Below are 25,427 nucleotides of genomic sequence, written 5' to 3'. Positions count from 1 at the left end.
CAAAACGAAATGTTCAGAAGGATGTAGTTTTGAGCGAGTAAGAGAATTTAAATTTTGTGTTGTTAGTTCCTAATAAGAGCGCGTAAAAATTTGTAGTACATTTTTTGAAAGCGGGTTGGTGGTATGAGAGAAATGATTTGCCCAAAGAAATAGATGAGATGGGTACAATAAGGGTGGCGGGAGGGTACAACTCGCACAGCCTACGTCTGAAAGAAAGAAGTAACATTCTTTTTTCAGAAGTGTCAAATGATGTCAAAAGAAAGAAAAGGCTTTAAGGGCCTGTCCCACTTTCATGACGTAATTCACGGCCTCTGCCGAGTTTGCCCTTGACTCATACTCACAGCATGGTCGTCACGAGGTCGTAGTAGGCTGTGATGTTAGTTGTAGGTATTCGTGTCATCAAGTAGGTCGGGGCGTTTTTTCTAGCCTGATGAAAAATGTCCACGAGTTAAAAAGGGCGTGAATTAGGTCGTGAAAGTGGAACAGGCCCTTTAGCGTCAATTTGGACAAATTGTCAGTTTAGTTTACAGATACAGCGCGGAAACAGGCCCTTCAGCCCACCGAGTCCGCGCCGACTAGCGATCCACCCCACACATCCCCACACACTAACACTATTCTACACACACTAGGGACAATTTACAAATTTACCAAGCCAATTAACCTACAAACCTGTATGTCTTTGGGATGTGGGAGGAGACCAGAGCACCCGGGAAAAACCCACGCAGGTCAAGGGAAGAACGTACAAACTCTGTACAGACAAGCACCTGTGGTCAGGATGGAACCCGGGTCTCTGGCGCTGTGAGGCAGCAACTCTACCGCTGCGCCACCGTGCATCCCACTAATTGCTCTCAGTGATATTTACATTCAGAGACATGAGGCTCTTAACCATCTCCACTCCAGCACCATCGCTGACTGGAGTATGTACTCCACCCATTTTCTGAAGACGATGACCAGCTCCTTCATTCTGTTGTCTTTGAGGAAGAGATTGTGATCTTGACTCCGTGTTATGAAGCTCTGTGTCTTCCTGTACAGTGCAAGGCTGCATGTTTTGGCAGTATTTGTAATCTTAGTGAAACAGAAAACCGAAGAATATAAATTCAGCTGAAATCCTAGAGTGGAAACAGGCCCATCGACCCGTCTTGCCCATGGCAACCAACATGTCCCATCTACAGTGGTCCCACCTGCCTGCGTTTGGCCCATATCCCACTAAACCTGCCCTATCCATGTACCTTGCCTGGGATCGATGCTCCAACCGTGGCTTGCGGACTTTAAGATCAAGGAGCTCGCAGTCTCGGGTTGAGACCGATGTCGGGAAGCTCCAGAACCGCACAACGTTCGACTATCCCCGACTCGGGGTAGACCGTCCGGCGCAGGGAGCTGAGATCCCCCCCCCTCCGTGCAGGAGCTTGATCGCCCCCGGCGAGGAGGCCCACCGCCGGCTACGGGAGTAAGATCGTCCCGTCCACGGAAGATTAGAGACTCCCGACTGCTGGAGGACAAAGAAGGGAAAAGACAAACTTTTTTTTCGTCTTCCATCACAGTGAGGAATGTGGAGGAGTCACTGTGGTGGATGTTCATGTTAAAATGTATTTTGTGTGTTCTGTTGCTTTTTATTGGTATGACTGTATGGAAAATCAATATCCTCCTATGTTGCAAAACACACTTGGCTAATAAAGTATGATTATGATTACCTGTCTGCATGTTTCTTAAACGTTGCGATGGTACCTGCCTCAATCAACTCCGCCGGCAGCTCGTTCCATACACCCACCGCCCTTCGTGTGAAAAGCACACAACAATTCTAAACAAAGGCATTGACTGAGGATAGGAGTTTGTTTATGAAAAAAACTTGTGGTGGAAGCATGTAGAAGAAAACGGCAAGGTCGAACACTAATACACATTATATCAGAGCAAGCAATTTCTTCGTCGTGAGAAATTTTAAAAGACAGTGTCGATAGAATGTTTGGAAATCTTTTTAAAAAATTACATTATAACAAATATTCAACTCATGCAGCACCTGTGGGGAAAGAAGCAAAGGGAATGTTTTGGGAGAAAATGGTTAAAGGTTGCAGATGTACATAAGTTATAGGAGCAGCAATAGGCCATTCGGCCCATCACGTCTACTCCGCCATTCAATCACGGCTAATCTATTTTTCCCTTTCAACCCCATCCTCCCGCCTTCTCCCCATAACCCTTAACGCTCGTACTAATCAAGAATCTGTCAATCTCCGTCGAATATCCATTGACTTGGCCTCCACAGCCTTCTGTGGCAATGAATTGCACAGATTCACCAACCTCTGACTGAAGAAATTCCTCCTCACCTCCTTTCTAAAGGAACGTCCTTTTATTCTGAGGCTGTGGAGACTTTCCCATCAGATGTAGCAGGTTTCAAACGAATATAAAGGCAGAACAGCAAAACCAAAAGATCTGTCTGCGACTGGAGTGCAGAACCAGAAAGCCCTGTCCCATGGTACGAGTTCATTCAAGAGCTCTCCCGAGTTTAAAAAAAAATCAAACTCGTGGGAAGCACGCTGAATGTACGTAGCGGGTACGTCGGAGCTCGGGGATGTCTCTTAGCGGCTCGTAAAGCTAACGGCAGGTAAGCTCGGGAAGACTCGTGAAGATTTTTCAACATGTTGAAAAATGTCCACGAGAGCCCCGAGTTCCGCCGAGCGGCCATTACCGTAAATCTCCGAGTTTGAATCAGGGCAAACTCGGGAGAACTCTTGAATGAACTCATACAGTGGGACAGGGCTTAAAGGAGTTAATGAAATCTGTGTATTTGTTGGATGATAAGCAAAAGAAAAGTCTACAGGAGCTATGGGAATGGCTTTGTTGTAGCAACTGGGGACAGCAAAGTGTATTTAAAACAGTAACATGTTTGCAACAAGAACAGTGAGAATGTTTTATATAAGCTTTTAGCCTTGCATGTCAGGCTATGCTTTGTATTTATGGGAGAGCTCCCCCCTCCCCCAATTCCTGTTTTTATAACTGGGATCCCTTTGTACTGTTTTCAATTGAATACTGGCTTGTAGTGGAGTGTAAGCACTCTTGTTAGATCTCTGGAATTCGGAGATTCATATTGAAAAACGCAATCAATGGGCGGTTGTGTCAGAAATGTTTTTAAATGGTCGTCGGCATGTATTAAATGGTGGCGTAGGTTAGGTCCAAATGAGCTTTTCATAGAGAAGGTAGACAAAAAATGCTGGAGAAACTCAGCGGGTGAGGCAGCATCTATGGAGAGATGGAATAGGGTCAAGACCCTTCAGACTGATGTCCGGGGGGGTTTGGGTGGGCGGGAAAATGGATACAAAGGACAATTATTATCACATACAGACATTTGGTGTAGTGAAATTTGACTTGACATTGCAGCACACGAATAAAAGAAAGGAAGAGGTGGAGACAGTAGGCTTTATGGGAGAGCTGGGAATGGGAGGGGAAGGAGGGAGAAAGCAAGGGCTGTCTAAAATTCGGCAACGGCAACGGCAACGGACTTGAACGAAGTCGTTACTGACTTCGTAAAGAAATGTGTGGAGGACTGCATCCCTACAAAAACCTTCCGAGTGTTTCCCAATCAGAAACCTTGGATGAACTTTGAGATCCGCACTCTTCTGAAGTCCAGACACAGGGCATTCACTTCCAATGATACAGTGGCCTACATGAAGTCCAGATACGACCTTCGTAAGGCCATCAAAAAGGCCAAAAGGGACTTCTGCCCCAAACTGGAGGATGAAACAGATGTTCGGCAGCTGTGGCGGGGCCTGAATGCAATCACCTCCTACAAGGCGAAACCAGGAGGCAGCTCGAATGTCGGCGAAACATCACTCCCTGACGAGCTCAATGCGTTTTACGCACGCTTTGACAGGGAGAATACTGATGTGCCTTCCTGATCCCCCATTCGCTGCGATGGCATTTCAGTCTCAGTCACAGAGGCCGACGTCAGGAAATCCTTCAGAGGGGTGAACCCCCGAAAAGCACCTGGACCTGATGGTATACCCGGTCGTGTTCTAAAAACCTGTGCGGACCAACTGGCTGGAGTTTTTACGGACATTTTCAACCTCTCACTTCTGAGGTCTGAGGTCTCCACCTGCTTTAAAAAAGCATCAATTATACCAGTGCCCAAGAAGAGTAAGGTGACATGCCTCAATGACTATCGACCAGTGGCACAAACGCCGGTGGTGATGAAGTGCTTTGAGAGGTTGATCATGGAGCAAATCAACTCCTACCTCGACAAAAACCTGGACCCACTGCAGTTCACTTACCGCCACAACAGATCAACGGTGGATGCGATCTCGCTGGCCCTCCACTCTGGACCACTTGGACAACAAAAACACATATGTCAGGCTGTTATTCATCGATTACAGCTCAGCATTTAACACAATCATCCCCTCCAAACTGGTTACCAAACTCGCAGAACTGGGTCTCTGCGCATCCCTCTGCAACTGGATCCTCGACTTCCTCATCCACAGACCACAGTCTGTTCGTATTGGTGGAAATGTGTCAGCCTCGATAACAATCAGCACGGGAGCACCTCAAGGCTGTGTGCTCAGCCCCCTGCTGTACTCACTCTATACCCATGACTGCATAGCCAATTACAGTGCGAACTCCATCATCAAGTTCGCTGACGACACCACTGTTGTGGGGCGTATCACTGATGGGGATGAGTCAGAGTATAGAAGAGAGATCGAGCAACTGTCCATATGGTGCCAGCGCAATAACCTGGCCCTCAACACCAGCAAAACCAAGGAACTGATTGTGGACTTTGGAAGGAGTAGGAGGGGGACCCACAGCCCCATTTATATCAACCATATATTATGGTTGAAAGGGTCAAGAGCTTCAAATTCCTGGGCGTGCACATCTCTGAAGATCTTTCCTGGTCCGAGAACACTAATGCAATCATCAAGAAAGCTTATCAGCGTCTCTACTTCCTGAGAAGATTACGGAGAGTCGGTTTGTCAAGGAAGACTCTCTCTAACTTCTACAGGTGCACAGTAGAGAGCATGCTGACCGGTTGCATCGTGGCTTGGTTCGGCAATTTGAGCGCCCTGGAGAGGAAAATAATACAAAAAGTAGTAAACACTGCCCAGTCCATCATCGGCTCTGACCTTCCTTCCATCGAGGTTTACTTATTGTAACATGGAGCGGTGACGTTTTGCGCTGGGACCCTTCTTCAGACTGATTGTAGTGAGGGGGGGGGGGGAAGCAAGCTGGAACAGAGGAACAGGACAATGTCTGGCAGGTAATATGTGGATACAGGTGATGGGGGGGGGGGAGGGGGAGGGATAGGCTGATGGTTGGACTCCAACTCCAAAGAAGGGTCCCCACCTGAAACCGCCTATCCATGTTCTCCAAAGATGCACAAGCATCCAGTTGCAAAAACAACCACCCATCACCAGTTGCCTGGCCAATATTGGATCCAGAGAGACGAGATGTTTCGGTCAATAGACAATAGGTGCAGGAGTAGGCCATTTGGCCCTTCGAGCCAGCACCTCCATTCAATGCGATCATGGCTGATCATCCCCAATCAGTGCCCCGTTCCTGCCTTCTCCCCATATCCCCTGACTCCGCTATCTTTAAGAGCTATCTAGCTCTCTCTTGAAAGTATCCAGAGAACCGGCCTCCACCGCCCTCTGAGGCAGAGAATTCCACAGACACCACTCTCTGTGAGAAAAAGTGTTTCCTCGTCTCTGTTCTAAATGGCTTACTCCTTATTCTTAAACTGTGTGTGTGGCCCCTGGTTCTGGACTCCCCCAACATCGGGAACATGTTTCCTGCCTCTAGCATGTCCAAGCCCTTAACAATCTTGGTGAAGGGGATGCTAATGAAGTTGTCTGCTTGGTCGTTGAGCTTCAGTGACGCTGAAACTGCACTCATCCAAGAACGCACGTGGCTTTTATGTGTTTAGTTTAGTTTAGAAATAATGCGCAGAAACAGGCCCTTCGGCCCGCGATGTCCGTGCCGACCAGCGATCGAAGCACATTAACACTATCCTCCACACACTGGGGATAATCTACAAATTTTACTCAGCCTACAAACCAGTACGTCTTTGGAGCGTTGGAGAAAACCGGGGATCCTGGAGAAAACCCACGGATGTGGGAGAACGTACAGACAGCACCCGAGGTCAGGATCGGTGCTGTGAGACAGCAACTCTAACGCTGTGCCACCGTGCCGCCCCGCATGTGATTGAAAGGCCTTGCTGCTTCGGACGATGGTTCATTCTGCACAGGATGAACTGTTGGGGGCTGTGACCCGCTGTGTACACAACACATATGTGACTCGTCCCGATAATGACCCCTGGGACGTTGATGAGGAACTCTGTAATCAAAGCAGTAAACACAACCCAGTCCATCATCGGCTCTGACCTCCCTTCCATCAGGGGATCTATCGCAGTCGCTGCCTCAAAAAGGCTGGCAGTATCATCAAGGACCCACACCATCCTGGCCACGCACTCATCTCCCTGTTACCTTCAGGTAGAAGGTACAGGAGCCTGAAGACTGCAACGTCCAGGTTCAGGAATAGCTACTTCCCCACAGCCATCAGGCTATTAAACTTGGCTCGGACAAAACTCTGAACTTTAAAAGCCCATTATCTGTTTATTTGCACTTTATCAGTTTATTTATTCATGTGTGTATATATTTATATAATGGTATATGGACACACTGATATGTTTTGTATTCATGCCTACTATATTCTGTCGTGCTGAAGCAAAGCAAGTATTTCATTGTCCTATCAGGGACACATGACAAACTCTCTTGAATCTTGAATCTCATGCAAATGAACGTAATGCTGACCTGTGGTATTTTGTTTGAGGGTTGCTTCGTTTGCTGAGGAGCTATGTAAAAAATGTAACATTATGCAATCTCATAGTTGACTTCCCCATTTCTGAATGTTTGATGGATGTAATAGCATGGAAGAAACAGCTGAAGTTGATGAACCTTGCCACGAGAAACCCTTGCGGTGATATCCTGTGGTTGGGATGATCGGCCTCCAGCAATCACAGTCATTTCCTTTGAACAAGAAGAGATCATGTAGGAGCATTAATTCTTCAACTGAGGGAGGATTATAGATTTTTTGTTTAGTTTAGAGCTACAGCGCGCAAAGAGGCCCTTTGGCCCACCGAGTCGGCGCCAACCAGCGATACACACACACACACACACACACACACACACACACACACACACACACACACACACACACACACACACACACACACACACACACACTCTCTCACACTCACACACACACACACACACACACACACACGCACACACGCACACACACACACACACACACACACACACACACACACACACACACACACACACACACACACACACACACACACACACACAAAACAATTCACAATGATACGAAGCCAATTAGCCCACAAGCCTGTGCCTCTTTGGAGTGTGGGAGGCAACCGGACACGCAGGTGACGTGAAGAGCAAAAAAACCCTCTACAGACAGCACCCGTAGTCAGGATCAAACCCGGGTCTCCGGCGCTGTCAGGCAGAAACTCTACTGCTGTGCCACCGTGCCACCCATGGCTGCTTGGAGGATGTTTCCCTGATCAATGCCATGTGTCATTGAGGTCAACAGTCAATGTGGTAAACTCCCGTAGATACACACAAAAAGCTGGAGTAACTCAGCGGGACAGGCAGCAGCTCTGGAGAGAAGGAATGGGTGACGTTTCGGGTCATGACCCTTCTCACATCACCCATTCCTTCTCTCCAGAGACGCTGCCTGACCCGCTGAGTTACTCCAGCTTTTTGTGTCTATCTTCGGTTTAAACCAGCATCTGCAGTTCCTTCCTGCGCAAACGTTGTAAACTCCCAGTGCTGCTGTCTTCTGTCTATAGAAACATAGAAACATAGAAAATAGGTGCAGGAGTAGGCCATTCGGCCCTTCGAGCCTGCACCGCCATTCAATATGATCATGGCTGATCATCCAACTCAGTATCCTGTACCTGCCTTCTCTCCATACCCCCTGATCCCTTTAGCCACAAGGGCCACATCTAACTACCTCTTAAATATAGCCAATGAACTGGCCTCAACTACCTTCTGTGGCAGAGAATTCCACAGATTCACCACTCTCTGTGTGAAACATAGAAAATAGGTGCAGGAGGAGCCCATTCGGCCTCCTCGAGCCAGCACCGCCATGCATTGTGATCATGGCTGATCGTCCCCAATCATTAACCCGTGCCTGCCTTCTCCCCATATCCCTTGATTCCACTAGCCCTAAGAGCTCTATCTAACTCTCTCTTAAATCCATCCAGTGATTTGGCCTCCACTGCCCTCTGTGGCAAGGAATTACAAAAATTCACAACACTCTGGGTGAAAACGTTTTTTCTCACCTCAGTCTTAAATGGCCTCCCCTTTATTCTAATACTGTGGCCCTTGGTTCTAGACTCGCCCAACATTGGGAACATTTTTCCTGCATCTAGCATGTCCAGTCCTTTTATAATTTTATATGTTTCTATAAGATACCCTCTCATCCTTCTAAACTCCAGTGAATACAAGCCTAGTCTTTTCAATCTTTCCTCTTATGTCAGTCCCGCCATCCCAGGGATCAATCTCGTGAACCTACGCTGCACTGCCTCAATCACAAGGCTGTCCTTCCTCAAATTAGGAGACCAAAACTGTACACAATACTCCAGATGTGGTCTCACCAGAGCCCTATACAACTGGACCATCAAGCCTGGTCCAGTTGTGTTGCCAGTGGAAGTCCACACATTGTGGCGCAGGTGTCTGGTAATTGCCCCGTCTGGTAATTGCTTGAATAGCTTATGAGATAATTCTCTGTTGACGCACTAATCCTCATTTATTTGTGAGCAGGTCATTGCCTGATGTAGTGGGAACGACTTTACCTTGTCAAAATGGTCATTGCAGAGTCATCCCTTTTGGTTTTAACCTGTTGTTTCAACATCGCATCTATGATTACAGTAGATGCACAGTAGATTACAGCTTACAGCGCCAGAGACCCGGGTTCCATCCCGACTACAGGTGCTGTCTGTACGGAGTTTGTACGTTCTCTCTGTGATCTGCGTGGGTTTTGCCCGAGATCTTCAGTTCACTCCCACACTCCAAAGACGTACAGGTTTGTAGGTTAATTGGCTCGGTGTCCGTGTAAATTGTCCCTCGAGGAAGGGTTCCCAACCTGAGGTAAATTTACCCCCAGGGGGTATATTTCGCCTACCCAGGGGGTACATTTGTTGATTCTGGATTTGTACATATTTTTTCTCATTGACTGACGAGTGTTTGGTTCTGGTATACCGGTATCTGTTCATCATTAGTTGTTCATAATTAACTGAAATAACATTGTTAAGCCCCTGTCCCACTTTCACGACCTAATTGGCGACCTCTGCCGAGTTTGCCCTCGACTCATACTCGCAGCATGGTCGTAGGAGGTCTTCGTGACTCTTCCTCATGCTCGTGAGTGGTCTACGTGTACTCGTGGCCTCTAGTACGTCGCGGCGTTTTTTCCAGCCTGATAAAAAATGTCCACGAGTTTAAAAAAAAGGTCGGCATGGAAAAAATTGAGACTTTTTACTCGTAGGTAGGTCATATTAGGTCGTGATGATAGTCGTAAATAGTCGTGGGTCGGTAACTGGCCCGAGAAAAAAATGCAAACATGACTTAATTTTATCATGTGATCATTTTCCACTCGTAGCTAGTCGTAGTTGGTCTTTGGTGTGGAAGACTGAGGTCGAGGGGGGTCGTAGGAGGTCGTAGACATAGGCGTAGGAGGTCGTAGACATAGTCGTAGGAGGTCGTAGACATAGTCGTAGGAGGTCTTTTACTTCGGCGAGTCAACACGACCTTGAAATTTTTTTCCAACTCATCTAGGGTCTTCTAAACTCGTTCAAGTCATTCAAGTGGGTCAGGCCCTTTATGTGCTATTAAAGTTGCCAGGGGTAAACGGGACGAAAAAGGTTGGGAACCCTGCCCTAGAATGTGTGTAGGACAGTGTTAATGTGCGGGGATCGCTGGTCGCACGTGGTTTTGGTGGGCCGAAGGGCCTATTTCCGTGCTGTAACTATAAACTAAACTAAACTTTGTCCAGTGTGTATGAGGGAACTACAGATGCTGGTTTTTATCTAAACTAAACTATATCAAATAGGTCCAGAGTTGCACATCGGGTGAGACCAGATTTCCTCCTCTGAAGGATATCTATCAGTGATCTAATTTATGTGTAGGAAAGAACTGCAGATGCCGGTTTAAATCGAAGGTAGACACAAAATGCTGGAGTAACTCAGCGGGACAGGCAGCATCTCTGGAGAGAAGGAATGGGTGATGTTTCGGGTCGAGACCCTTCAGACCACTGAAGATGAGCCCCTTTGTGCATCCAGAACTTGCAGCAAGGATGCAATGTCTCGACCCGAAACGTCACCCATTACGTCTCTCCAGAGATGCTGCCTGTCCTGCTGAGTTACTCCAGCATTTTGTGTCCACCTAGTGATCTAATTTAACGAGTTTTGCTCAAATCAGTGAGCAAAAAAAAATATTTTAATTGTTTTAAATTCCACAGCTGCCAGAGTGGGATTTAAACTTGCTACTGAACTGTTAGTCTGGGTTTCTGGGTTATTTGTCTCATAAGATAACCACTGTGCCATCATCTTCAGAGTTCATTTACAGGTCCACCAGCGAGGGCAGGGCTCTCGCTTAACTTTTTTTCTCTGTTGCCAGCCGGGCAACCTTGGCAGCTTTTTAGGTTGCCAAATGACAGTTTAGGTGGTCATTTAAGATGGCTTGCATGACGCGTGCGATAATGTGCTTGGATAAAGCGCGTAGTTTCCAGTCGGAATTATACTCAATGAAGCATTCACATATTATTTCTGCTTCAAATAAAGTCACAAACTAAACATTCACCAATCAAGACACGATAGATCCCACAATGACACGCAGCAAAATTATAAGACAGTAACTCAACTCTTTTTACACATTGCAGTTAATGCAATTTCTATTAGTTCTTTCCACTTCCAAACAAAAATGTGTTTGGATTATCCAGCGTATGATAATAATAATAATAATAATAAATTTTATTTAATGGGCGCCTTTCAGACATCTCAAGGACACCTTACATAGTAATCGGAATAACATAGTAATCGGAATATAACAATATGATCAACCTGTGTCAATAAATCCTGGACCATGGTAACATATATGTGTACGTATAGTTGTGAATGTTGCTCATTAAATAACTACAGTACTGATACTCCATAGTAAGAGCGTTGATTTGCCGTTAAAATGAATTCTGTAATAATGTATCAACGGTAGCAGTGACAATCGAACACTGCGGTTTTAATGTTTCACGTGTTCACAAAGGGTGTGTGTGTGAATCAGTGCGGGGTGGATAGATGGCCAGTGGGGGGGGGGGAGGGGGGGGGGGTTAGAAGGCAGTCGGTGCAGAATGGATGGATTGAGGCAGGTGAATTAGTACGTGTTGGTTGGAGTAGGTAAAATTGTGAGGGGAGAGCACGGAGGATGTCAGTGGTGTTGAATGGGGGGGTTCAGTACGGGATGGATGGGGGTAGACAAAAGTGCTGGAGAAACTCAGCAGGTGAGGCAGCATCTATGGAGCGAAGGAAATAGGCAAAGTTTCGGGTCGAGACCCTTCTTCAGACTGTTTCCCCCATTCTTCTTGAATGGGAGGATCAGTACAGGATGGATGGGGGGGGGGGGAGGTCCGCGCAGGATGAATGGGGGGGGGGGTGTCAGTACAGGGTGGATCGGAGGGTCTGCAGGATGAATGGGAAATCACTACAGGATGAATGGGGGAAGGTGCCGGGTACATGGAGGGTGGGTCAGTATGGGATGAATGTGTGGATTAGTACAGGATGGATGGGAGATCAGTACAGGATGGATGGAGAAGTGCAGGATGGATGGGAAAGGGGTAAGTACAGGGTGAATTGGGGAACCAGTGTAAGATGGATGGGGTGGGGGGTATGGCGGCAGGAGAATTAATGCGAGGTGGATAGGGTGATCAGCGCAGGATGAATAGATTGGAGGGGGGGGGGGGGTGGGGAAGATGGGAAGGGGAGCACCAGGGGATGTCAATGAGTACTGAATAGAGGCGGGAATGGGGATCAGTGCTGGATGTAGAGGAGGGGTCCCAGGATAAAGGGGGGGAGGAGGGGGCGTACGAGAGAGAGAGAGAAGGGGGGCGAGGTGGGGAGGAAGGAAGGTCAGCGCTCCTCGGACAACATCGCCCGCTTCCTTGGCCGTTGGGATTTCCTCGCCACCGCCTCCCTCCTCCGCCAGCCAACAGCAAGGTGCGGGGCCGAGCGGTGCAGCTCAAAGACCCTATAGCTATAGGATCTTTGGTGCAGCTGCTTCAGAAGTGTTGCAGCGAATAACGGGTCCCGCACAGCAGCAGCAGCGGCCGCGACAGCAATCCCGCTAACGGCAAAAAACGCTTTAAAACAAACCCTCCCGCACGCCGAGGCCTCCCCCTCCCTCCCTTCTTCCTCCCGGCCTCGACTTGTGGGAGGGTTTGTTTTTAAAGCGCCGTTAGCGGGTTTGCAAGCCTTATCAGAGCGGGCGGGGGGCGGGAGGAGGAGGAGATGGAGCCGCTGTCGCTGTTCTGGGCCCGTCATTCGCTCCGACCCTTCGTCACCCCGCACCTAGTATCTTTTCCACGCAATACAGCCGTCATCGCCGACACAAAACGTTGCGTTCCTTTTCACCACAGATGCTGCCTGACCCACGGAGTTACTCCAGTTTTTTGTGTCTATCTTCAGTACAAACCAGTATCTGGTTGCCAAGCCGGGCAAAATGACTCGGTGTTTAGGTTGCCCAGCGGCGCTTTGAGTGGTCAATGGCACCCGGGCAACCGTTAATTTCGAGCCCTGGAGAGTCCGACACTTCCCTTAATCCAGACAAATTTACGAGAGAGCACTTTAAAGCCACCCAACCCCCCCCCCCCCCACACACACACACACACCCAGAAGTCCCCCTAAACATGTGGCGCCTAGGCCCGCGAAAAGGAGGCCGATCCCGACCTCATCGGGCCGAATTATCCCCCTGCGGCTGGGGCTGTGAAAATCCGGCAGAACCATTACCATAGCCGTGGTGTGGGGGGGTGAGGGGGAAACCGTTTTGGTCGCCTCCTCCATGGAGAGGCGACTTTTTCCAGGTCGCCTCCCCCGTGGCCTAACAAAGCGGATCGGGCGGCCTTTCCCGGAGACGCGCCCGGGGCTTCAGCGGCGGGCGCAGCGTGGAGTCTCGGCGTGGAGCAGGCGAGCCCTCGCTGGGGCTAGCCAGAGGGGAGTGCTCCGTTTCACTGGCCCGCGGCAGCCGGCAGCCTGAAGCCGCGGTCTGCAGAGTTTCAGCTGGCGCGGCGTCTACAGCCCGGGATCCCTCGTGGGGGACCCGGGAGAAGAAGGAGCTTCCACCGCCAGCCCGCGGCCAACTTCTACCGCGGACCCGGCGTGGACTTACCATCACCCTTGGAGGGGAGCTTCGACCGCCGGCCCTGCGGTCTGCGGTGCTTCTGGCTGCGGCGCGGCGGGGACTTTAAATCTTCGACCGCCGGCCTGTGGCCTACACCATCCTGAAGCCGCGGTCTCCAATGGGGAAGAGCCGACTATGGACTGGCTCTGGACTCTGGTCCCGACCACGGGGGGAAATGGAGGAGGACTGGCCAATTTTTGTGCCTTCCACCACAGTGATGAATGCTGTGGTGGATGTTTGTGTTAAATTTTTAATGTGTATTGTGTGTTCTTTCTCATTGTATCGCTGCTGACATATTCATTTCACTTGCACTTTATGTGCAATGTGACGAATAAACCCGTATTGTATTGTATTGTATTGACCTTGGAGGCCGACTTTGCAGGCCGGTGTCTCGGCAGCCTAGGTGAACCTTTCTGGTGCCATTCAACTACCCTTGTGGGGGGTGACCTCTTTGTCCGGCAAAACCGATAATACGGAAAGGCTCTGGAACCAAGGGTGCCGGAAAATCGGTGGTGGACCTGCGACTGCAGTAATGTGCAAAGCAAACATTTTTTTTTAATGGAATCCCAATGCCCACATTGCTTAACTGTGTTCTAAAATGAAAGTCTTGAACGGTATTCTTATCTCCAGAGGCGCTTCCAACTCTTTGTATCAATGACTGAGGTTTACTCTTTCAGGCAGGGTGAAGTGGTCTTGAACATGGTCCAGTCTACTGACTCAAGGCAGTCCTGACGTTGATAAGCAGGGCATCGGGATTCACTTCCCGAGAGTTGATCATAAAATCAATAACCCCACTCTCACCATCGACGGCACCACTGTCTCCCCATCTCCCCAGGCCCGCAACCTTGGCGTGATCTTTGATTCCACCCTCTCCCTTGAGCCTCACATCCGCCATGTCATTAAAACCTCCTTCTTTCATCTCCGCAACATCGCCAAACTCAGACCCTCTCTCACACCGCCTGCTGCTGAAAGACTCATCCATGCCTTCATCTCCTCCCGACTGGACTATTGCAACTCACTTCTCCTTGGCATCAGCTCCACCTACATCAACCGACTCCAACTGGTCCAGAACGCAGCCGCCCGACTCATCACCCACACCAAATCCTGGCATCACATCACTCCAGTCCTCAAAAAACTTCACTGGCTTCCCATCTCCCACCGGATCACCTACAAAATCCTGGTCCTCACCTACAAAGCCCTCCACCATCTGGCCCCCACATATCTCATTGACCTCCTCTCCCCCTACCAACCCTCACGGTCCCTCAGATCCACATCAGCCGGTCTCCTCTCCATCCACAAGTCCAACCTCCGCAGTTTTGGGGACAGAGCCTTCTCCAGGGCAGCTCCCAGGCTCTGGAACTCCCTCCCCCAACTGATCCGCAATTCCGTGTCCCTCCCCATCTTCCAGTCCCGCCTCAAGACCCATCTCTTCACCTCTGCCTATCCTTAGCCCCACGTCCCCGTCCCTTTTCATCTGTGCATTAATTGCCTCATGCTGTGTTTTGTATTGAATTCTGTCTTTACTTTGTGTACTAGTCATGTCTCTACTATTTATTTCATTCCCCTTACATGTTTTTCCTATACATGCTCAATTTTTGTAAGGTGTCCTTGAGACTCTTGAAAGGCGCCCATAAATAAAATGTATTATTATTATTATTATATGTCCAGTGCCACCTTGGTGTTAGTTTGGGGTTGGTACAAGATGGTGGAGCTGAATTCCCTCAGTAGATAAAAGTAAAACACCAACCTTACACATCTGCATAAAAGAATAAGATACTTAAAAGATATTTTTTAGGGCATCAGCGGTAGAGTTGCTGCCTTACAGCGCCAGAATCCCGGGTTCGATCCTGACTACGGGTGCTGTCTGTGCGGAGTTCGAACGTTCTCCACGTGACCTGCGTGGGTTTTCCCCGAGATCTTCGGTTTCATCCCACACTCCAAAGACCTATAGGTTTGTGGGTTAATTGACTTGTAATTTGTCCCTAGTGTGTGCAGGATAGTGTTAGTGTGCTGGGATCGCAGGTCGGGGCGGACTCGGTGGGCCGAAGGGCCTGTTTCCGCGCTGTGTCTCTAAACTAAACTAAATTTTGTACAAGGTACACAAAAATGCTGGAAAAACTCAGCGGGTGCAGCAGCATTTGTGGAGCGAAGGAAATAGGTAACGCTTCGGGCCGAAACCCTACTTCAGACTGATGTACAAATTTTGTACAATATGTCTGTCATTACGTACACATGTGCTCCCAGAATAAAACTCAAAATAGAATGCAATTATTTTCCAGTTACATATATTGACATTGATATTCATGGCGGGTGTAATGATAATTGGTTAATGCCATGGGAGAGAGAGTGTGGCTGAAAATGGTTGTGATGAATTTTAAACAGACTTTGTGTAACGAACGTCAGGACAATTTCAGGAGAAATGGGCCAGCTTCTATCAAACGTTCTTGTGGTTAATGTCACTCTTCATCTACTCATGAGGGTGGTGTTGATGGGCTGTAGATCAGACGACGGAACCATCTGACCACAACGAGAGAGAGCCGTCCTGATCTACTAATGGACTATTTTTGATTGGACTTCACTGGCTTTACCTTGCACTAAACGTTATTCCCTTATCATGTATCTGTACACTGTGAATGGCTCGAGTGTAATTGTATTGTCTTTCCGCTGAATGGTTAATACACAACAAAAGCTTTTCACTGTACCTCGGTACACGTGACAATAAACTAAACTGAGAGTGAAACTGAGATGGTTTCCTGTACGATAGGACATTCCCGGGATGGCGGGACTGTCATATGCTGAGAGAATGGAGCGGCTGGGCTTGTACACTCTGGAGTTTAGAAGGATGTGAAGGGATCTCATTGAAACGTATAAGATTGTTAAGGGCTTGGACACACTAGATACAGGAAACATGTTCCCGATGTTGGGGGAGTCCAGAACCAGGGGCCACACACAGTTTAAGAATAATGAGTAACCCATTTAGAATGGAGAAGAGGAAACACTTTTTCTCACAGAGAGTGGTGAGTCTGTGGAATTCTCTGCCTCAGAGGGCGGCGGAGGCCGGTTCTCTGGATGCTTTCAAGAGAGAGCTAGATAGGGCTCTTAAAAATAGCGGAGTCAGGGGATATGGGGAGAAGGCAGGAACGGGGTACTGATTGGGGATGATCACATTGAATGGTGGTGCTGGCTGGAAGGGCCGAATGGCCTACTCCTGCACCTATTGTCTATTGTCTAAACTGAAAGTGAAACTGAGATGGTTTCCTGTAAGATAGGACCTCTTCTTCAATTCATTGGCTGACACGGTGCTTTTTGTAGTCATAATTCTCCAGCATTTCTGTTAGAATACCCATTGGAAGTATTTTCTTTTGTGTATTTATACGCTTGTGTTATTTCGAGGTAATTAGTGTCTTGTTGCCAATAGATCTGAGGTTGAGAAAATGCCCCCTTTGTACGACAGCTATAATGCACAACTAAATCATTCTAACCTGCCAATTCCATCGACAGCAATACTGATGAGTCTTTTTTCTTCTTCACTCAGGGTCGCCATGTCAAAACAGGGCAGCTTGCGGCCATCAAAGTCATGGATGTCACAGAGGTAAGGAAAGCCTTTCATTCCTGTCGTCTTCTTCTTGTGAATGAAACATAAACGAAAAGAATAGTAAAAGCCCTGTCCCACGGTACGAGTTCATTCCAAGAGTTAATTCCGGGTTTAAAAAAAATCAAACTCGTGGTAAGCACGGAGAATGAACGTAGCGGGTACGGGGACGTCTCTTAGCGCTAACGGCAGGTACTCGGGAAGACTCGCCAACGGCAGGTAAGCACGGGAAGCCTCGTGATGATTTTTCAACATGATGAAAAATGTCCACAAGAGCCCCGAGTACCGACGAGTGGCCATTACCGTAAATTTCCCAGTTCGAATCCGGGCAAACTCGGGAGAACTCTTGGAATGAACTCGTACCGTGGGACAGGGGTTTTAGATCTCAAGCCGTGTGTTGAGCAGCCAGGTTGTTGTCTCTGTTGGCGTCAATGTCTGCCAGGCCCTGAGCTCCATTTAGTGGGTGGTACAGCGGGCACCCAGAGATGATATGGTTGGCTGTGTGTTGTTCTGCTCCGCATTCACAGGCTGGGCTCTGGCAGAGTCCCCAACCTCCACACGCTGGCATTGAAACGCCCAACTCCAGTACCAAGTCTGTCGAGCTTCACCCATGCTCCTCTGGGGAGGTCAGACCCTGGACAGCTTTTATCTGGTGAAGAGATGTAGACAAAAGCGCTGGAGAAACTCAGCGGGTGCGGCAGCATCTATGGAGCGAAGGAAATAGGCAACGTTTCTGGCCGAAACCCTTCTTCAGATGTAGCTGTGTAATGGAGATGAGGTTGCCTTCCTGTGTTTGCAATGAACTAACTGCCTGTTATTTCTGAAGTAGTGTTTGGGCAGCACGGTGGCGCAGCGCTAAGGTTGCTGCCTTACAGCGCCGGAGACCCGGTTCGATCCTGACCACGGGTGCTGTCTGTGTGGTGTTTGTGCGTTCTCCCTGTCTTGAAGCTCTTGCACCTGGTCTGGATTGGAATTTTCTTTTACATCAATTTAATTCTCGCTTCTAACCACCAAACAGTCTCCCTTTTGCAGCTTTTCTAATCACCTTAAGCATCATGCCAGTCGAGAGTGCTTCCACTGGCTACTTCCTTTTTATGCAAAGGTGTGCGTTTCCTCATCTTGTTCCACTTCTGTTAACATTAAAGCATTGCAACATCGATTGTAGAAACGAGGAACTGCAGATGCTGGTTTACAACAAAACAAACATGATCATCCCCAATCAGTACCCCCCCCGTTCCTGCCTTCTCCCCATATCCCCTGACTCCGCTATTTTTAAGAGCCCTATCTAGCTCTCTCTTGAAAGCACCCAAAGAACCTGCCTCCACCGCCCTCTGAAGCAGAGAATTCCACAGACTCACCGCTCTCTGTTAGAAAAAGTGTTTCCTCGTCTCTGTTCTAAATGGCTTACTCATTATTCTTAAACTGTGGCCCCTGGTTCTGGACTCCCCCAACATCGGCACCATGTTTCCTGCCTCTAGCATGTCCAAGCCCTTAACAATCTTATATGTTTCAATGAGATACCCTCTCATCCTTCGAACTCCAGAGTGTACAAGCCCAGCTGCTCCATTCTCTCAGCATATGAAAGTCCCGCCATCCCGGGAATTAACCTTGTAAACCTACACTGCACTCCCTCAATAACAAGAATGTCCTTCCTCAAATTAGGGGACCAAAACTGCACACAATACTCCAGGTGTGGTCTCACTAGGGCTCTGTACAACTGCAGAAGGACCTATTTGCTCCTATATTCGATTCCTCTTGTTATAAAGGCCAACATGCCATTCGCTTTCTTCACTGCCTGCTGTGCCTGCATACTTACTTTCATAGACTGAAGAACAAGGACCCCCAGATCCCGTTGTACTTCCCCTTTTCCCAACTTGACGCCATTCACACGGTAGCTGAGCGCTAGAATCTGGACAAGAGGGGGATGCGGGAAAGGGTTAATGACAACAAGGGGAGCATCACTTCCTGGTTCGGGAGCTGCAAGGCGTACGAACAGCACCAACTTGACAGGATTGTGAAGACCGCCAGCAGGATTATTGGTGCTCCACTCCCTTTCTTGCTGGACATATACAGGAAGAGATGTATCAACAGAGCCATCTCCATCATCAAAGACCCCTACCACCCATCGCATCACATATTCTCCATCCTGCCATCTGGGAAGAGGTACAGGAGCATTAGCTGCAAAACCAGCAGGATGCTCCTCAGCTTCTTACCGCAGGCTATAAGACTGTTAAACGGACTTTGCCCCCTGCCAAAGTATCGCGCACCAACCACCAACCTGGACAGAGCCACTGTCGTGCCACTGCCGATCGGAACGCCTGTTGATGTTTAGTTGAGAGTAGTGTTAAACTTGTTCATGATATATGTATTTTTATTTCTATTTATTTTTTACTGCACACTGAATGGACACTGGTTTGAGTAACGTTTTTTTGTTTCCTCTGGGTATGTGAGTACTCAGGAAAATAACAATAAAGATATACAATACAATACAATACAATACAGAATGCTAGTTATGCAGAGATTTTGTTTGACCACTTTGGAGTAAGTAAGTGAGTTTATTGGCCAAGTATTCGCATGCAAGGAATTTGCATTGGTGCTCCATAGCAGTGCTTACTTGCAGTACCTTACGTGCAGTTCCGGACACTGCAAACCTGTACGACTTTGGAGTGTGGCAGGAAACCGAAGATCTCGGAGAAAACCCACGCAGGTCACGGGGAGAACGCTCGGTGGGCTGAAGGGAAAGTTTTCATGCTGTGTACCTCTGGCCGATTTGGAAGGCCAACTAACCACATTTGCACCCTGCAACAGTTAACGTTAGCCCAAGTCTCTAATTAAACGTGGAGCTCTCTTCAAAGTAAAAATGACCCTTTTGTGGATAGACAGTTATGTTTTCTATAGAGAGGAAAAAAAACAAATACAATTCTGGTCTCCGATTAACACCCACATCTTGGTGTGGGTGTACAGCGGTGAGCCATTTTGCATGATTGCCAGTGTGCAGAGTACAATTGCAGCTCATCCAGGGGCGGAAATGGCTGAATGCAGGCATTTTAAAATAAAAAGCCTCCCCCCTCCCCCCCTGTCCGTTGCTAAATAGTCAAGATCTCCACCAAAGCCAGAAATATATCTCAAAAGCTTTCTGTAATGAAAACATCGGACTGGCTGCAGACACCACAAATAGGCCCTGACCTCGGGTGATCACAGAGGAAGACGACTGAACTCTCTGGTGCCTTTCCCCACAGTGGAACATTTTGATTCTGTTGTGGGGGGACGTTCATGTTGAACTTTCCGTTGGGCGGCGCGACCGACGTCACAGCGGCCTCTGCAGTCTGTGTATTTTATTTTTTTTTGTCCTGTTGAGGGTTTAGTTTGTAGCGGGTTTTTAAATGTGTATATGTGGGGGGGTGGGGGGTGGGTGGGGGAAACTTTTAAATCTCTTCCCTGCATGGAGACCCGACCTTTTCCCTGTCGGGTCTCCGTTGCCGTTGGGGCCTAGCGCCGTGGAGCGGCCTCCAACCGGAACGGCCTGGAGGCTCAAATCACGGAGCCTGTGGAGCTGTGGAGCTGCAGACCTACCATCGTGGAGCTAGCCAGCTTCGGAGCGTGGAGAGCTGCGGCGGCGAGCTGCTGCGACCTGACTCCGGTGGATGGTGACACCGGGAGCCTTATTTAAATATTTTTTTTAAATTTGAACCAAAGGTTCTTTAGTAACTTGTCAGTTTCTTTGTTGAACTAAATTAAGGCGCAGGTTGCAATCAAAAGCGCTTGAACAATTGGTTGGGAAGAAAGCCAAACTGTAAGAGACCGCTTTGCGGGGCACCGGCAACGGCGACTTCTCCCGCCCGAATTGCGGGGTTGAGAGTGACCTGGAGCGGGGCCTTACAACGCCCGGCGCGGCTGTAAATTGCCGCGGACTTGCTAGTGCTCGCCGGGGGATCCAACATCAAGACCCGGAGCAGGGCATTACATCGCCCAGCGTGGCTTTGAGTGGCCGCGGACTTGCTAGCGCCCGCCGGGGGCTTTGACCTCGACTTCGGGAGAGGAATGGAGAGCAGGGGAGAGACAAGACTTTGCCTTCCATCACAGTGAGGAGGAGATTCACTGTGATGGATGTTTGTGTAAATTGTGTTGGTGTGTGTCTTGGTTCTTTTCTTGTATGGCTGCAGAAACCAAATTTCGTTTGAACCTCATGTGAGGTTCAAATGACAAATAAAAGGTATTGTATTGTATTGTATTGTAATTCTATAATGTGTTGTGTCATTTTTCTTTTTTTATCTTTTTCTATGGATGTACGGAAACTTAATTAATTCTTCTATGTAAAGCAGTTTGGTTTCAACGCGAGTTGATTTAAACCTGCTATATAAATAAAATTTACTTACTTACTTACTTTACTATGAATTTGAGACCATCAAGAATTTCTTAAAGCTTTTTTGCAGGCCTTCAATTATCATTTTGCCAATTTTCACAAACAAATACTCATGAAAATCCCCCTTGTAGCCGTTACTAAACCACAAAATAAATCTGCTTTGTGAATAAAGGCGTTTAATGGCCAATAATTGGGTCTGGCATTTTCCTTTTAAAAATAAATAACCTTTGCGTTTGTGTGACTTCATTGGTTTTGCGTTTCTGTTTTCACTGATTTAGATTAGTGACACATACCATAAGGAACCAGAGTACTTCAATGTGCAAATGGCAAGTTTTAACCTTTTTCAAATTCCTCTTTTCCCAATAGTCCAGAGTGCGCTGCAGAAAGGTTTGTGTAGGAAGGAACTACAGATGCTGGCTTCAACGAAGATAGACCACAAAAACCTGGTGCAACTCAGCGGATCAGACAGCATCTCTGAAGAAAAGGAATAGGCGACGTTTCGGGTCGAAACTGAAGAAGAGTGTAAAGAAGGGTATCGCCCAGAAACGTCATCTATTGGTGATCTCCAGAAATGCTGTCTGACCTGCTGAGTTACTCCAGGTTTTTGTGTGTATCTGCTTGTCTGATCGGTTCCCCCATCTGGATGTGCAGTGTCCAGAATTGCACGTAATACTCCAAACTGGTCCAACAAAATCTCTCCATTACTAGCATTTTGTTTCTGGCCCTGTGTGTTAAGTAAGTAGATAGATAGATAGATAGATAAATACTTTATTAATCCCCTTATTCAGGGGAAATTCTGATGTCCTTGCAGCACACTAATAAAAATACAACACAGTATTCATAAAGAAATTCAACACCAAAACATCCCCCCACAGTGATTCCCACTGTGGGGGAAGGCACAAAGTCCAGTCCCCATCCTCTTGTCCACCCATAGTCAGGCCTATTGAGGCCTCCACAGTCGCCGCCACGGCGCCCGATGGTAAGTAAGTAGGTAAGTAAGTAAGTTTATTGGCCAAGTAATCACATACAAGGAATTTGCCTTGGTGCTCCGCCCACAAGTAACAACATGACAAACAGTGACAGTTACGAATGACTCAGAAAAACATTAAACATTAATAATAATAAGACATTAATGATAAAACACCATTGATCAAGCATGTGAACCAACAAAATACCAGATCAAAGGGAGGTTTTTGGCTGTTGAGTAGAGCAACTACTCGTGGATAAAAACTGTTTTTATGTCTGGCTGTGGCAGCTTTGACAATCCGGAGTCGCCTTCCAGAGGGAAGTGATTCAAAGAGTTTGTGGCCAGGGTGAGAGGGGTCAGAGATGATCTTGCACTTCCTGGCCTTGTATAACATTTGATGGGCCTTATGTTGAACTTAAGAACTAGCTTTTGGTGATTTCTGTACAAGGTTCATTGCATATTGATTGATTGAAAGATGCAATGTGCAATCGGGCGCTTTGGTCCATTAATCATCTGTTCAAAACAGTTCTGTGTTATCCCATTTTGTCATTCACTCTCTACACACTAGGAGCAATTTACAGAGACCAATTAACCTCAAGTCTTGGGACACACCTGAGTAATTACACACACTTGTGAAGCCATGTGTCCCAAACATTATGGTGCCCTGAAATGGGAGGCAATGTATAAACAGTGCTGTAATTTCTACATGGTGAAACCAAAATGTATAAAAATGGTCTTTATTAAAATCTGACAATGTGCACTTTAACCACATGTGATTTTTTCCTATTACAAATCTCAAATTGTGGAGTGCAGAGACAAATAAATAAATGACGGGTCTTTGTCCCAAACATTATGGAGGGCACAGTATAAATCTTTGGGTATTTTCAATAGCATTGCATGACGTTTTGAAATGTGTTACAATCCAGGATGAAGAGGAGGAGATCAAACAGGAGATTAACATGCTGAAGAAGTACTCGCACCACAGAAACATCGCGACATACTATGGTGCCTTCATCAAGAAGAGCCCCCCAGGCCACGACGACCAACTCTGGGTGAGAACTGCAATTTGTCATTGAACCAGAACTGTGGCCGTTAGAGCCATGAAGCTTTTGTTGGGAAACCTGAGATTATCAGTAGATAGGCACAAAAAGCAGGAGCAAAGGGCCTGTCCCACTTAGACGACCTTGGCTCACAAATTACGCGACCTCGTGGTCGCTTGAGGCGTACGGGCACCGTATGGCCGCGTGGGGCCGGTCCCACTTAGAAGTTGTGCGGGTCTGGTCCCGACATCGCGCGGGGCTCCGAAATTCTTGCAGTGGCCGAAATCTTCGCGCGCCAACGGCCTGTCGGTCCGCGTACGCACATAGGCGCATTGCGGTCGTACGCAGCGTCTTGACGGCGTACGCCTAGCGCGTGGCATTGCGCGATGACGTCACCGCCCGGCGTGGCGTTACGTGATGACGTCACCGCCCGACGCCATGCAACGCCCAAATTCAGTCGGCCCGCCTCCTGCCCAGCTGATTGGCAAGCATGACGTAAATGACGTCACGTGCGAATTTAGCGAGACCTCCGCTTCCGTATGTCGCGCCAAATGCACGCAATCGCATGCAAGTGGGACAGGCCCTTAACTCAGCGGGACAGACAGCATCTCTGGAGAGAAGGAATGGGTGACGTAAGAAGGGTCTCGACCCGAAGCGTCACCCATTCCTTCTCTCCAGAGATGCTGTCTGTTCCGCTGAGGAATGTTTCGGGGCGAGATGATTTCATTCCAAAGAGGAAGAAAGATTCTAAGTGGAGTAAGAGGCAACTGTGGCTGACAAGGGAAGTTAGGGATGGAATAAAACTAAAGAAAAAGGTGTATAACCTTGCAAAGAGCAGCGGGAAGAGAGGTTTGGGAAACGTTCAAAGGACAACAGAAGGTAACAAAAAGGGCAATACGGGGTGAAAAGATGAAGTACGAGGGTAAGCTGGCCAAGAATATAAAGAAGGATAGTAAATGCTTTAGGTACACAAAATTGCTGGGGGAACTCAGCGGGTGCAGCAGCATCTATGGAGCGAAGGAAATAGGCGACGTTTCGGGCCGAAACCCTTCTTCAGACTGATAGGGGGTGGGGAAAGAAAGAAGGACAAAGGGAGGAGGAGGAGGAGCCCGAGGGCGGGCGGATGGGAGGAGACAGCTAGAGGGTGAAGGAAGGGGAGGGGAGGGGGGGAGGGGACAGCACGGGCTAGCCAAATTGGGAGAATTCAATGTTGATGCCAAGGGGACGCAAGGACCCCAGACGGAATATGAGGTGCTGTTCCTCCAATTTCCGCTGGTGCTCACTCTGGCAATGGAGGAGACCCAGGACAGAGAGGTCGGATTGGGAATGGGAGGGGGAGTTGAAGTGCTGAGCCACCGGGAGATCAGGTAGGTTATTGCGGACTGAGCGGAGGTGTTCGGCGAAACGGTCGCCCAACCTACGCTTGGTCTCACCGATGTAAATCAGCTGACATCTAGAGCAGCGGATGCAGTAGATGAGGTTGGAGGAGATACAGGTGAACCTTTGTCGCACCTGGAACGACTGCTTGGGACCTTGAATGGAGTCGAGGGGGGAGGTGAAGGGACAGGTGTTGCATTTCTTGCGGTTGCAACGGAAAGTGCCCGGGGAGGGGGTGGTGCGGGAGGGAAGTGAAGAATTGACGAGGGAGTTGCGGAGGGAGCGGTCTTTGCGGAAGGCAGACATGGGGGGAGATGGGAAGATGTGGCGAGTGGTGGGGTCACGTTGGAGGTGGCGGAAATGGCGGAGGATTATGTGTTGTATTTGCCGGCTGGTGGGGTGAAAGGTGAGGACCAGAGGGACTCTGCCCTTGTTGCGTGTGCGGGGATGGGGAGAGAGAGCAGCGTTACGGGGTATGGATGAGACCCTGGTGTGAGCCTCATCTATGGTGGCGGAGGGGAATCCCCGTTCCCTGAAGAACGAGGACATTTCCGATGCCCTGGTATGAAATGTCTCATCCTGGGAACAGATGCGGCGTAGGCGGAGGAATTGGGAGTAGGGGATGGAGTCTTTACAGGGG

General features: G+C 48.4%; 1 protein-coding gene across 10 annotated transcripts in view; it reads left to right on the top strand.

Moving 5' to 3' along the window:
- mink1 (misshapen like kinase 1) overlaps nt 1-25,427 on the top strand; it is a 233,540-nt gene that overhangs the window by 113,890 nt on the left and 94,223 nt on the right. For all 10 annotated transcript variants that reach the window (XM_033014613.1, XM_033014612.1, XM_033014604.1 and 7 more), the window contains exons 3-4: nt 16,984-17,040; nt 23,297-23,422. In XM_033014613.1, coding sequence (XP_032870504.1) covers nt 16,984-17,040; nt 23,297-23,422 — 183 coding nt within the window. The remainder of the gene's footprint in view (nt 1-16,983; nt 17,041-23,296; nt 23,423-25,427) is intronic.

The sequence above is a fragment of the Amblyraja radiata genome, chromosome 43, assembly GCF_010909765.2.
Source record: "Amblyraja radiata isolate CabotCenter1 chromosome 43, sAmbRad1.1.pri, whole genome shotgun sequence".
NCBI lineage: Eukaryota > Metazoa > Chordata > Chondrichthyes > Rajiformes > Rajidae > Amblyraja > Amblyraja radiata.
The sequence above is the reverse complement of the archived record's forward strand: the minus strand, read 5'-3'. Positions and strand labels throughout refer to the sequence as shown.